Source organism: Vulpes vulpes, chromosome 13 (assembly GCF_048418805.1).
Source record: "Vulpes vulpes isolate BD-2025 chromosome 13, VulVul3, whole genome shotgun sequence".
Lineage (NCBI taxonomy): Eukaryota > Metazoa > Chordata > Mammalia > Carnivora > Canidae > Vulpes > Vulpes vulpes.
This window is the reverse complement of record NC_132792.1, coordinates 7,637,726-7,650,867: the sequence shown is the minus strand read 5'-3', so window position 1 is coordinate 7,650,867 and position 13,142 is coordinate 7,637,726. Positions and strand designations below refer to the sequence as shown.

The 13,142-nt window shown below is 47.1% G+C and overlaps 2 protein-coding genes across 5 annotated transcripts in view; one reads left to right on the top strand and one right to left on the bottom strand.

The window, feature by feature from the left end:
- TG (thyroglobulin) overlaps window positions 1-13,142 on the top strand; it is a 245,642-nt gene that overhangs the window by 141,867 nt on the left and 90,633 nt on the right. The window contains exon 41 of the mRNA XM_025993474.2: window positions 2,020-2,222. Coding sequence (XP_025849259.2) covers window positions 2,020-2,222 — 203 coding nt within the window. The remainder of the gene's footprint in view (window positions 1-2,019; window positions 2,223-13,142) is intronic.
- SLA (Src like adaptor) overlaps window positions 9,697-13,142 on the bottom strand; it is an 86,769-nt gene continuing 83,323 nt past the window's right edge. For all 4 annotated transcript variants that reach the window (XM_072733893.1, XM_072733892.1, XM_025993476.2 and 1 more), the window contains 2 exons: window positions 12,433-12,565; window positions 9,697-11,849 (listed from right to left, as the gene is read on the bottom strand). In XM_072733893.1, the coding sequence (XP_072589994.1) occupies window positions 11,636-11,849; window positions 12,433-12,565 (347 nt within the window). In that variant the 3' untranslated portion in view covers window positions 9,697-11,635. The remainder of the gene's footprint in view (window positions 11,850-12,432; window positions 12,566-13,142) is intronic.

Sequence of the window (13,142 nt, the reverse complement as noted above, 5' to 3'; positions counted from 1 at the left end):
CTTGCCAGCTGGAAGAGTAATTTGTACTGTTATGTATCCTGAGTGGGCGTTCTCATCAGCCTGGTGAACGGCAGGTTGGGGAATTGGGATGCAAGATTTTCCTATTTTTCTGTTTGAGAATATGGAGTCTAATTGACTGTTTCCTGCTGGATACTGAATCCTGTTACTCATAACTATGGTCACTCATTCACCTGACACTTACTAAGGACCTGCTATGTGCCACTAGTTTTAGTGGGGGGCATGGGCTAGCCAGGAAGGCAATACCCAGGGTGACAAATGCCCTGAAAGGGGAACTTTACTTCACCTAAGGGCTGCCTCTGAATTAACAACATAGCTAAAACTTGCAGGCCTGCTGGGCCAGAAGAGGAAGAGGAAGAGGAGGAAGGCCAGGGGGAAGCCGAGGGCTCTGGGCATCGGAGATCACGTGCCAAGCACTGTCTTGGAAGAGGATGGATCGGTGTGTTTGAGCAACCAGTAAGAAGCCGGGTGGCGGTAGCATAGTCACAAAGGGAGGAAGGGAAATAGGGCCCAAAAGACAGCGCCCTGGTCCCATGGAGCCTTGAAAACACTGGGAAAACTGAGATCATGTCCTAATGGGATGAGATGAGGGATTTTAGATAGGATGACACTGTGTGTGTGTGTGGGGGGGGGGGGGAGACATGATCAAAATTATGCATTTAAAATACTTCTGGGGGGGAGGGGGGCACCTGGGTGGCTCAGTGGTGCAGCATCTGCCTTCGGCCCAGGGTGTGATCCCGGGGTCCTGGGATCGAGTCCCATATCAGGATCCCTGCATGGAGCCTGCTTCTCCCTCTGCCTGTGTCTCTGCCTCTCTCTGTGTCTCTCACAAATAAATAAATAAAATCTTAAGAAAAATAAAGTACCTCTTGGGATGTGGCATGGAGAATTCATCGGAGGGAGAAACTCGTGGATAAAGAGAAGCACTGAGGAGCTCAGTGGAGAGAGAGCCTGGAGCATTTGGGGAAGAGTAAGGGTCAGGGTGCAGCACAGCAGGTGTCAAGGAGGACTTCGAGGCCATGCAGGAGCAAACTGGGAGGGGGGTGCTGCATTAGAAGCAGAATATAAGAAATTCTGCAAAGGCTGCTGGCTGCATGCTCAAGGGACTTGGAATCGATTCCCTTTGAGACTCAGTGCTCTTGAAGTGCCTTTAGTGAAGTAGCTTCCTGGAGACGTGAGGGGCTGGTGCTGGGAGAGGGCTCTGTGCCCCTGACACTCCACAGTGAGCAGCATGTGGGTGGTGGTTGAAGGCATGGGGTCTGCTGGAATTTCCTGGGGCAAAGTGGGTGAGTCTCAGCTTGGGCTGGAACAAGCCAGGTATTTCAAGGTAGTTAGCTGTGTAGACTGACAAGGAAGAGCTGCTGGATCCAGAAGCTGGCCAGGGGACATGGTGGGCACAGAGTGTCCCCATTGCCGAGGAGAAGAGCATCCTTTTGCTGTACTATGTATACGTTGCGTGTGCGTGTATTTGTATGTGTCTGAGTCACTTCATTAAAAAATAGTGCCGAGCTTTCAATAAATATTTACTGGATTCTATGAAAAAAAGAATAGAGAGATCAAGTCAGCTGAATGCTACTGAAGATCATGGGAGAAGGGACAGCGGGAAGTAGATGGAGAGGCCCAGCCAGGCCTGGTCCTCGTCAGGGAAGAAGAGGCATGGAGAGCCACCAGGGCGGGCCAGGACGAGGGGCCTCCCCGCTGATGTGCCACGCCAGGTGGTGGTCTGAACGTGCCCTGCCGCTGGTGTGAGGGGCTGCCCTCGCGAGTACCCTCGCCTACAGTGGGAAAGCTGTGGCCCTGAGACGTAGGATGACCATGTCAGGGGCGAGTTTGACTCAGGAAAGGCTGGATGGGTCTCCTTGTGAGGCCCATGCTGTTGCCACCATCCTGGCCTGTACAGACAGGAGTCCAGGTCCCCCAGAGGCACCCCAGACAGCACAGGGCTGAGTCAACTCCAGGTTATAGGGTCATGAAGAGTAAAAGGCTTTCCTCTCTCTGCAGGTTCTGGCGAGTTGAGTGGCAACTGGGGGCTGCTGGACCAGCTGGCGGCTCTGACCTGGGTGCAGACCCACATCGGAGTGTTCGGTGGGGACCCTCGGCGCGTGACCGTGGCAGCAGACCGTGGCGGAGCTGATGTGGCCAGCATCCACCTTCTAACCACCAGGGCTGCTGACTCCAGACTGTTCCGGAGAGCCATACTGATGGTGAGTCGCCTGTTCAGTCTCAGCCTCTTTTTAGACACTGAGGAGGTGAGGGCACCTCACTTACCTCTTGAGACCAGTTGGCTTTGATCGCTTGGTTTCTTCTATCCTATGTTCTGAGGCTGTGTCTTGCTCATGGCCATGTTTCCATGTACGTGTGATTCCAGGATGCTGAGGGCCTCCCCTGACGACTGTCCATCATTCTAAAGTGACAAAAATTCGAGGTTGGGAAGTGTCTCTGTTTTGGGAGATTGCCCGGCTAGGGTTTAATGGGCTGAACTCTTGAAGGCCTCTCTTGTCAATAGACAAACCCAAGGGAATGGAGTGTAGGATGAGGACTTTCTGGCGGAAGGTAAGCTAATGATGAGGGCACAGTTTAGCCAACATGATGCCAGCTGCACCTGACATTCCTGCCGGCAGAAGGAGAGAAAGAACAAGAGAACTCTCATCTGCTTTCCAGTGTTGCTTCCCTGACCTTCTGGGGGTTTGAACTTAAAATCTTCCCTTATGTCATCTGGTTTCTTCAACAGCCTGTGCTCCGTCTCCTGGGTGCCATTCAGTTCTGGTGGCATTTCTTCGTGGAGCACTATTGGGTGATTCATTCCTCTCTCTGACCCCTTCCACCTCATTGCTGTTTCCTTTGCCTGAGGTGGGAGGGGAGACAGGGGACCCCAGAGCTTACCCACATGGCTGATCAAGCAGTGGCGGGAAGCTGAGTCAGCAGCCACAGGGTGAGTCACGGAGTTCCCAAGGCTTGGCCAACTGAGTCACTGACTGTTGAATGAAGGCAAAGAATAGAACTCGGCACCCACAAGTCTCCTGGATGATCTGAACTTCCTGCTAGATGATGATGATGATGATGATGATGATGATGGTGATGATGATGATGGTGGTGATATAATCATACTGATGATGATGATACAGTGATTTTGATCATGACAGTAACTGTTATGGAAGAAATAATCTGTTGATCACAGCATAAGCTCTGATGGTTATTGTCATTGATTAGCTTCTAATTTTATGGTGACTGGTTTATGCCAGATGCCATGGTATGTGCTGGAAATGTCGCGCTAAATAATTTATGGCCCAGTTCATGGGGAACTTGTAGTTTACTGAGGGGCAAGGGAGAAACACTTCCAGCAGATATTTAAAAGAGGGTCTTAGGGCAGCTCAGAGAAAAGCCCCCAGCTAAGCACAAGGGAAGAGGGAGCGTCCAGGAACACTTCCCAGGAGAAAGCACGTCTGAGCGAAATGCCGCAGACTGTGTAGGCATTTAACTGCGGGCAGAGTTCTGGCACTAAGGGACAGCTTGGCTCCTCCCTGACGTCTGCCATCCTACGACGCGGTGGGGGACAGGATCTTCATGGTGGCAGTCATGAAGGGTGGGAGGCAGAGAGCGGCCGGCCTGCACCGAGCACCTCGGCTTTCAACCTCAGCGATGGGAGCCGTTGAAGAGTTGTATTTGGTTTGGCTTGGTTTCCCATTTTAACCGTTTTTAAGTGTACAGTTTGGTGGCATTAAGCACATTCACAAAGTGGTGCAATCATCACCGCTAATCATTTCCAGAACTTTCCATCATCCCCAACAGAAACTCTGTCCCTATTACACAATAACTCCCCATCTCCCCTGCTCCCCAACCCCTGAGAACCTCTGTTCTACCTCTGTCTCTATGAATTTACCTATTTTAGGTACCTCACAGCAGTGGAATCATGCACAACATGCGTGTGTGTGTGTGTGTGTGTGTGTGTGTGTGTGTGTCTGGTTTATTCCACTTAGCATAATGTCTTCATAATGGCTCATCCATAGTGTAGCTTAAATCAGAATTTCCGTCCTCTCTAGGTTGAATGATATTCCATTGCACTCATAGACCACGTTTTGTTCATGCATTCATCTGCTGACACTGGGGTTATTTCTGCCTTATTGTGAATAGTGCTGCAGTGAACATTGGTGTGTCATCCGAGGGGTTTTAGGCAAGTAAGGAACTGGCTTCCCCTCACGAAGACTTGTCTTAAAGCTGAGCTGAGGATGCATTTAAGAGGGACAATACTGGAACCAGAGAAAGCAATGATGAGACTATCAAGTAGCCAAATTAAGGAAAAAATAGAGCGCCGTCAAGACCAATGCCATGGCCCCGCTAGCAATTCTCAGGTCATATCACCACATTCCAGCATTGTCCAGCCTTCCTGGGATCCGAACCCTCGACTGCCAGGAGGAGGGTAGGAGTGACAATGTTGGGCAGATATGATGCTGAGACCACATTGTCACCATTCCCAACAGGAAGCAGTATCACCTGCCACTCTGCCTCCCTCCGTCTGCCATAGGAGCCTTCCAGTGTTCCTTGAAGGGTCCGTGCTCTATTCTGCTTCATACAGGAAGTTCCCTCTGTGTGGAACACTTTTATCCTGTCTTCCTCTTTGCCTTTTCTATTTGTCCTTCAAGGAATCCTTCTAGACTTTTTAGCCCAGAACCAGACTCCTTTATACAGTTTATGCTGCCTATACTTCTCTGCACAGAATTTACCACGATTTCCTACCTGTAAATAATTATTCCCGGAGCCCCTGGGTGGCTCAGTGGTTGAGCATCTGCCTTTGGCTCAGGTTGTGATCCTGGGGCCCTGGGATTGAGTCCCACATCAGCCTCCCCACAGAGATCCTGCTTCTCCCTCTGCCTCTATCTCTGCCTCTCTCTGTGTGTCTCTCATGAATAAATAAAATCTTAAAAAAAAATATTCCCACTGCCAAGTCTCTCCCTCATAAGACTGTGAGCTCTGGGAGAGCAGGGGGCCGCTGTGCCTTGCTGTCATAGGGCCACAAGCACCCAACACAGCTGTCCTGGAACAGATGCTCCATGGTGCATGTCCAGATAATGAATGAACAGAGGAATGGGGGGATATGCCCAGGGTCCCACAGGCTGGTCCCTTCCCCTCTCTTTCTTTTATTTCTTGTCCGTTGTTGCAGATATTCTTTAATCTCTCCCTCTGCGGTGGGACCATCTCAGTGGCAGGAGGTCTGGGCCCAAATATCTTTCAATTCTTGGTATTGAAAACAGAACTTCCCCACTTTGAGTTGCTCCTGAAGGGATTTCCCCAGAGGCCTCTCAGAGACCAGATACTCAGTGGGACCTGGAAGACACCAAAAAAATGCCTTCCAGTAGGCCCAGAAGGCAGAGTTCTGTTTTTGAAAATTCTGGAGACTTTAGGTGTTTGGGGAATTTCAAAAACTAATCTGTTTTAGCAAATGGTAGTGTATTTAAAAATAAACTCTCCATCTGGTTTAGTCATTTAGAAGCAGCTTTTACAACTGCTCCCAGCAGTCTTTGGGATGCATGTGAAATTATTTGGTATTTGGAATCGAGAGAACGAAAATACTTCAATACATTAGCGGTTCTTAAACATGTTCTTTACCAACAGATGTTTGGGGGAATGGATGTGACTTGGTGATATATTCTTGGATAAAATCTTAAGTCTTTCTGCAAATCTTGAGGCCAGAGCTGTTGAAACACCCGGCAAGACAGGCTCCTGGGATAATTAATAACTTTGTTTAGCATATTTGGGGCCACAAGGCACTTCCAATATATTATCTCATAGATTGCTCTTATTGATTGGCATGGGGGTCTTTATATTATTTGCAATCTGGAGACAGGAGGTCTGAGGCTTAGAGAGGTCTAGTGACTTGAGAAAGAACACACAGAAAAGGAGGAGCCACATTCAGAGCTGAAACTTAAAGCCACGTCCTGTGTTTTCCCCACCCTATGAAGCAGCTTCTCCTGGGGACTCTTCCAGGATCTTAAGGTCTAAGAGAAAGAGCCCAGGCCTGGCCTAAGATCCTACCCTTGGGCAAAAACCCTTCACTTTTGCATTCTTCAGGGATAAAAATCAGTATGGTTAGTTCTGTCTCCCAGGGGCTCAAGAAGTTGTCATCATATGAGGTTTGTAGAGGGTCCCGGGCACCACAGGAACTCAAGAAATCCAGGTTCCCCCTTTTCTGGCAAAGTTAGGGCAAATCCAAACCAAAGCAGGTCTGGGGCATTTGCACCTGCTCCTGGGACTCGGGTTGAAGAAGGAAGAGGAGGTGACATGCTACAAACATGCCCTTTGTGGCTCTGGTGCCCTGGCCAGTTTTAAGAAAGACAAGAGGAGGTCGTGTCCTCCACAGCATGATTCACAGGACCCAGAAGAGATTTCCATTGCGCTCCTACACCAGTGCCCCAATTCTGCATTCCTCAGAGGGAGCGCCAGGCCTCATGAGTTGGACACAGGCTGCATTTTCCCGTGTCCTTTCCTGCTCCATTCCTGCAGGAACCCTGGACTCCAGGCTCACTAGTATCAACATTCCTAGAAAATGCCATGCCTTCTCCCTTTTCGTAAGCTGTGCTGTGGTCGGCATGTCCACTTCTCCACCTGGACGTGGCTTGGCTGAAACAGGCCCCTCTAAGCCTTCCAGAACAGAATCATTCGCACCTTGAAGAGACTTCTATTTGGCAATTTTTAGGAATCCCGCCTCGTCTTACATACTTGTTGTTTTTCTAACGTATCTGATTCCAATTCTGCTAAACTGAGAGCGTGGCAGGGCAGGTGAGCTTTTTGTCTTCGCGTGTCCTTAATGCTTAGCACAGCCCTGGGTGGAAGGAGTTACCAAAGGCCATGCTGAGTTCCATTAAATTAGCAGAGGGGCCCGAGCACTGTTTTATCCTGTTTCCATGCAAACCTCATAGCTCGAGTGCTTTCTTCTCTGTTTCTCTTCAGAATTGATTGAGCTATTCATGGGCTCCAATGTGCTCAGTCTATATTTTAAGATAAATGTACTGATTTTCTTTAAATAGTCCTAAGGGAATTTGAGTATATTTTCATGGGGTTTTTCAATTAATTAAAAAAAAATATCTGTTTTTGTGACGTGAAATCTCACATCCATGAATCTGGTTGACACCATTACCACAAATGGGATTTTTGTCTTCTCAAGTCTTTTCATAGAGTTTTGAACTTGTCTCCACAGAAGTTTTGTGAAATCACCATAGGCAAGTCTCTACCCGTGTCCTAGTTCGGTTGGCATTACGAACGACGTCGTATTTTTTTTTTTTTTATTGTACTTTCCAGCTGGTCAGTACTGGCATAGGGGAATAAAGTCAGCTCCAGATTTGCTGAGCCTTCTTAGCACTTCCAATACTTGGTCTATTGGCCCTACTGGATTTTCTATGACGTTAATTCATTATCTGTAAATTTCGGCAGGTTGATTTCTGTACCCTTTGGACAAAAATACACAGCTGCTCTAGCAAAAAGATCCAACACTTGAGGACTGTTAATAATATGTTTTTTTCTTCTTTCTGTTCTCTTTAATCATAATATTTCCCAAGATATCTCATGATCTCTTGAGGCATGGGTTTTTTCTAGGTGTTTCCCTGCCATATGAGGGCCTGGATCCCATCTGTAGGGCTGAGTCTGGGCAGCTGGGACAGCAGGGAGGGGACAGGGGAGGGGGGGGTCAGCCTTGCTGACTGAGGGAGGGAAGGATACCCTCCCCCCAGAGGTCTCCTTCTATACAACACTGCAGCTCATTGGCCTTTCTTCTCCTTTGACATGGTCATTCTCGCTCCTGTGTTTCTTCATCATATCAGTCTTACTATTTAAACAATGCCTTGCTTTCTGAATCTTCCTTATTACTCGATTTTTTAAAGTTCTTATTTCATCTTTGTTTACTTTTGTCATCTTTTCCTTTCTCCTCGTTTCCTTGACCATCAGTTGTTCTTTAAGCTTCTTGAGTTGAGATCTGAGCTCGTTACATGTTGTTCTTTGTTTTCTGGTCAATGGGTTTCTAGCAATAATGTCCCTCTTGCTATTATATCAGCCTGCCCTGGACATTTGGAGAAGTAGCGATGTGTCCTATATTTCTATGTCTTTATTTCTTGTATTATGCTCTTCTTAACCACAGGAGATGTATCCTTTTTTCCTTTATTTTTTTTTCTTTTCTTCCTTTAAAAGCTTTTAGATTCATAGGATTTTAACCCATTCTTTTGCAAGTTGACTTCTAATTTTATTTCATTATTATCATGGAGCATGACTTGGAGAAGGCTGACTCTGAAATTTATTAGGACATCCTCTGTGACCTAATATATTCTTCACTGGTTGGCAAACAAGTTATATAGTATTATAGAAACCCTCTATCTACCTATTTATCTTTGCTTGATCTCTCCATTTCTGAGAATTGTGTGTTTAAGTCTCCAAATAAAATGATCCATTTACCTATTTTTCCCTATAACAGTTGCTTAATATCTTTTGAAACTGTATTGTTAGATTAAGACAGGTTCGGTCATTATATCTTCTTAATGTCTTGCTCCTTTTGTAACATCTCTCTTTGCCCTTAGACAGCTTATTCTTGCCTTAAATTCCACTTTGTCTCAAAATTCAATGCCTTTCCTTTGTTCATTTTTGCATAAAAAACTTTCCATCCCTTTATTTTGAAATTCTGCATTCTTAGGCCTCAGAGCTTGCACATTTTCACTATGTGTCAAATAGGTTATACAACACCAGACTTTGAAAAGTCTGTTCTCTTTATAGCAACTAGCATGCTCTCTAAAACATGTGGATTAAATGATAGCATTTCCCTGATTTGATCCTTCCCTTGGTTGTGTCTTTTTCCTAGAATAGGCCGGAAATCCCTATACTCCCATCCAGAACCCCATGGGAACTGCTTCCCTGCAGGCAGCCCTCTGCCCCTTGCTCCAGCTCACTCAGCCTAGCCACCCAGGCTTTTCTTTCTCAGATAGCCTTGTCCGTGCCCACAGGAATTGCCTTGCTTAACTCTACTGCCTCTGGTTTTCCTCCTAGATATTTGCCTGGCTGTTGGCTGTTCATCTTTCAGGCCTCAGCTAGAATGGGAGCTCAAATGTATCCACTGGAAGAGAGGCCTTTCCTAAGCAAGCATCCAGTTAAATGATTCTTTGCCCTGTCATGCTCAGGTCTAGCAGCCTGTGCCACTTTCTGTGCTACATCCCCCACCGTCACAAAGTTTCTTGTTTATTTATGATCTCAAGCTCTGTGATATCAGAGGTCTCATCTGGTTTTCACTGCTACAGTCCTAGGGCCTGGATCGAAGTCTAGTATGTAATTTGTCAAAAAAAAATGAGTAGAGATAAATTCTTGGAAAAACAGAAAGCAGAGGTATCACAAGTGATCTGCAGAAGTCATCCAGGTGAGGTAGGATGTTCATAGCAATCATTAAGAAGTTGTTCTCTCCCCTGACCCCCCCCAGCCCCATGTCCATCTTCAAGTTTCATAAGACACCCTCCAAATTCACAAAAGCCAGTTTTCTTAAGGCTGCACTCCAAGGAAAAGCTGGGCTGCTAACCAGTGCAGTTCTTCTTGATGTTCCTTGCTCTCATCTCTCTCCAGGGCCAGCTTTGTCTGAAAATTCAAAGGCCAAAAAAGCTTCTGAATGAGCCACCCACCCACCTCACCCAAAAAGCTCTCCCCGAATTCCAAGGGTTAAATATTTATTAGCTATATTTTAATCAGAAATAAATACATGATTTAGCAAAGGGTAATGCTTCCCACTTAGAAATACCTCTGAGTGCTCCCCAAAAGTTCCCAGCACACTAGTTACAACGGAAAACAATGCATAAGACATTGTACAAACATCTGGCATTTGCGAGGTCACCCTGCCTTGTGGTGGAAGTCAGCGTCCACAGTGTTATATTCATTTCCCACACATCAGCTGGTCCCTTGAAACTGCCTTTAGCGATTCTTGGGGAAACTGTAAATGTCTTCTTGTATAAACACACCAGAGTGTGATGATACAGAAAATCACATAAATGCATATACACATACCACCAGCACAGTGATCTCAGATCTACGGAACGCATGTGGTGAACAGACAGACATCTCATATCAGGCAGTGAGGGGTTCCACAGGCCCCCCTCTGCCCCCTGAATCCTTTTCCAACAGGATAAAATGAGTCATGGGTGCATCTGCAGCCCCCTTCCTAACAAGATCCCAATGGGCAGCCTCAAGATAAATACTTCCCTTTCCTAGAATTTTGCCGTGCTCTCTCACATCTCTTAAAATGAGTATGACAGATTTAAAGCCACTCTGACGCCCTTCTTTCCTGGAGCTCAGCAGTTTTCTTCATGTGGCTGCCAGGCCCTTCTTAGAATAAAACACTGATGATACAGAAAAATCACGTTAATGAATTAATTCTTTAGACTTAGAATTAATTCTTCAGAATTTAATCAATTTGCTTTTTTCTTTTTTTTTTCCAAGAAAGTCAACCATTCTCACCTACTCAATCCAGCCACACTTAGCCTCTGTGAAGATCCAGCTGAGACGTGAGCTCACGGGCCACCCTTACTGACCCAGTCTCCCTGGAGCCATGAGCTGATTTCTCCCTTTACACTCCACTTTCACGATATTTGTTTGTACATTTTTCTTCCTGTCTATACTGTGATTGCCTTTGCTGATCTGTTTTTCCTTCCTTCCTTCCTTCCTTCCTTCCTTCCTTCCTTCCTTCCTTCCTTTCCTTTCCTTTTCTCTTCTTTCTTTTTCTTATTTTTCACCTGACATGGGACTTAACACAGTTACCTATTCCCGCAATCATGAGTGAACAACTGGTGCATTATTACTGGCAAGAGTCTCAGCATGTCAGAAAGATTTTCTGTGCCATGAAGCCACGGCCGGGGACACCAGGAAAGCTTGCAGGGCTCCAGAGCTACCCTCTCATTTTCCCACAAGCAGCCTCCCTCTCTCCCCTTTGCCTTGCCCTCTGCAGAAGCAAGGAGGCTGTCTGATTCCTGCACATGTGGCTCTGGCACCAGCAGGCCACCAGGATCTCCTGATTCAGGGAAGATAAGGAAGATAAGGAAGATTTAGTGTCACTGAGGTCCCTTCAAAAGAGAGGAGCTGCATACCAAAGGTCTCTTGAGGGGTTGGTGAGAAAAGTTCATTGCGAGGGATCAATTTGCAAACCTAGACCAGCCAGGCCACAGCTTTTCGGCTTATCTTCTCTGGCTTTTTTTTTTTTTTTTTTTTTTTTTTTTTGCGAAGTTCTCTCTGATGAGCTCAGAGTGTGACCCTCTGGACAGTTCTTTGGAGAACGGTCTTGTGCACTTTCTTGTGAGACAATGTCTTTATCTTTCCCACAAACACGACGAACATACACACATACACAGGGCTCTTCTGAAATGTTGCTCGATCATGTCATGATTCAACATTTTGTGATGTCTCACTGCTGATCGGACACTAGGGAGGGGCTCCCTTTGTCATGATGTGGACAGAGAAGATGTGAGTTCATGTCTCCACATGTCTTCTCTTGGCTTCTGGAAGATGTGCAGTTCCCCAGGGACCAGGGAACTAGGCTTCTCTGCCAAATCCCGGGTGACAGTTCCAACCTCTGTTAATTTGGGTGCACATGATGGTGTCTGTTCTCAGGCTAGTCCTCAAAATATGGTGGTGATGAGAAGAAGGAGCTCTTCCTCTTGCTCCCGCTGTATATCAAGGACATGCTTTTCTTCTTTCGATCAAAGGAGGTGTTGTCATCGCTGGTCAGGGACAGGTAGGAAGCGATGCTTTCCCGAAGGCCATAGCTGAAAAGGGACTCATCCACGCCAAGTGGGTTCCCAGCTCCCTCAGGGTCCTCTTGCAGTCTGTGCATGGGAAGAATGGGACAGAAGAAGGGAGAGAAGAGAGGGGCATAGAAAGAGAACAAGAAAATGGGAGAAGGAAAAAAGGGGGAAAAAAATACTGGTTAACTTATGGTTCTCTAATTTACGATTCTAATCCTGCTTCTTACATTTATGGCTGTGGGATCTTGGAGAAATCACTTAATCTCTCTGAACCACCATTTCTTTGAATGGCTCTAACTTCCACGTGCAAATTTGAACGAATATTTCTTTATGTTATTTACAAGGAAGAACAGCTTTTTTCATCTCCCAGGCAATTCGGATTTCTGATTTTCCTTGAATTTGCCAGTGGAATGTCTGGATGAGTGTTTGATCAAGGTAACTCAACAATTCCTAACTACAGATATCTCTTAACATGCAATGACTGTGAGGCCTGGAGCTGGGTCTACCTCCCAGGGGACAGGGGGATTCTGTGGGTGTGCATCTGCTCAGTGTCTCCGCCCCCTCCAGCTTTCCATAGGGCTGGCTCTAGCCTGCCTGTCAGGCTCACACACGGGTTTGGGGATCATACGTCCATGCAGGACACACACACACATAGATGTCTCACCTGGGCACTCTCTTCCAGTCGAAGGTCTTCTGGCGCAAGGTGACGGGTGAGTCAGGGGCCCTCAACGCCGGGGCAGCTGTGCTCTGAGTGAGGCAGGGTGTGGTCAGCACACAGCAGAGGCCATCGGCCACCTCTAAGGAGGGAAGCAGACAACTGGTCAGTGACTCCGGGCTGCCCTAGCCAGTGTGGGCAGTGGGGCCTGAGGGGCCATCCAGTACAGCTCCCCAGTTGTTCACATGAGGAAACTGAGGCCAAGACAGGAAAGAGGCATGGCAGGATGGAGAGTCACACGTCCAGTTGTTTAAGAAATGTTAATGTGCCCTGAATACGCACTTTACTTAACCCAACGCAGGTGGAACATTAAGATTAGGATCCAGAATCAACTACCCTTGGGTTTGGATTTCAGCTTCGCCCCTGATAGTGAATCCCCTTGAACCTCTCTGAGCCTCAGTTTCCTGGAACAGGCTAACAAGTGGGAACAGCTAGCAGAGCACCCTCAGGAGGCCCAGCCTCAAGGGTTTCATGCTCAAGCATGGCTCGGTCAAGTGCGCTGTGATCAACACAGAGTCCAGGTCCTTGGAGCAGCACTTCCTCCCACACAGGCAGCTGAGACAGGTGCAGGAAGACAGGAAGATAGAACACACTCGGAACCAAGACAGGAAGGAAGAAGGAGAGAGCAGGAGGGCGGGAATACAGGAAGGTAGAAGGAG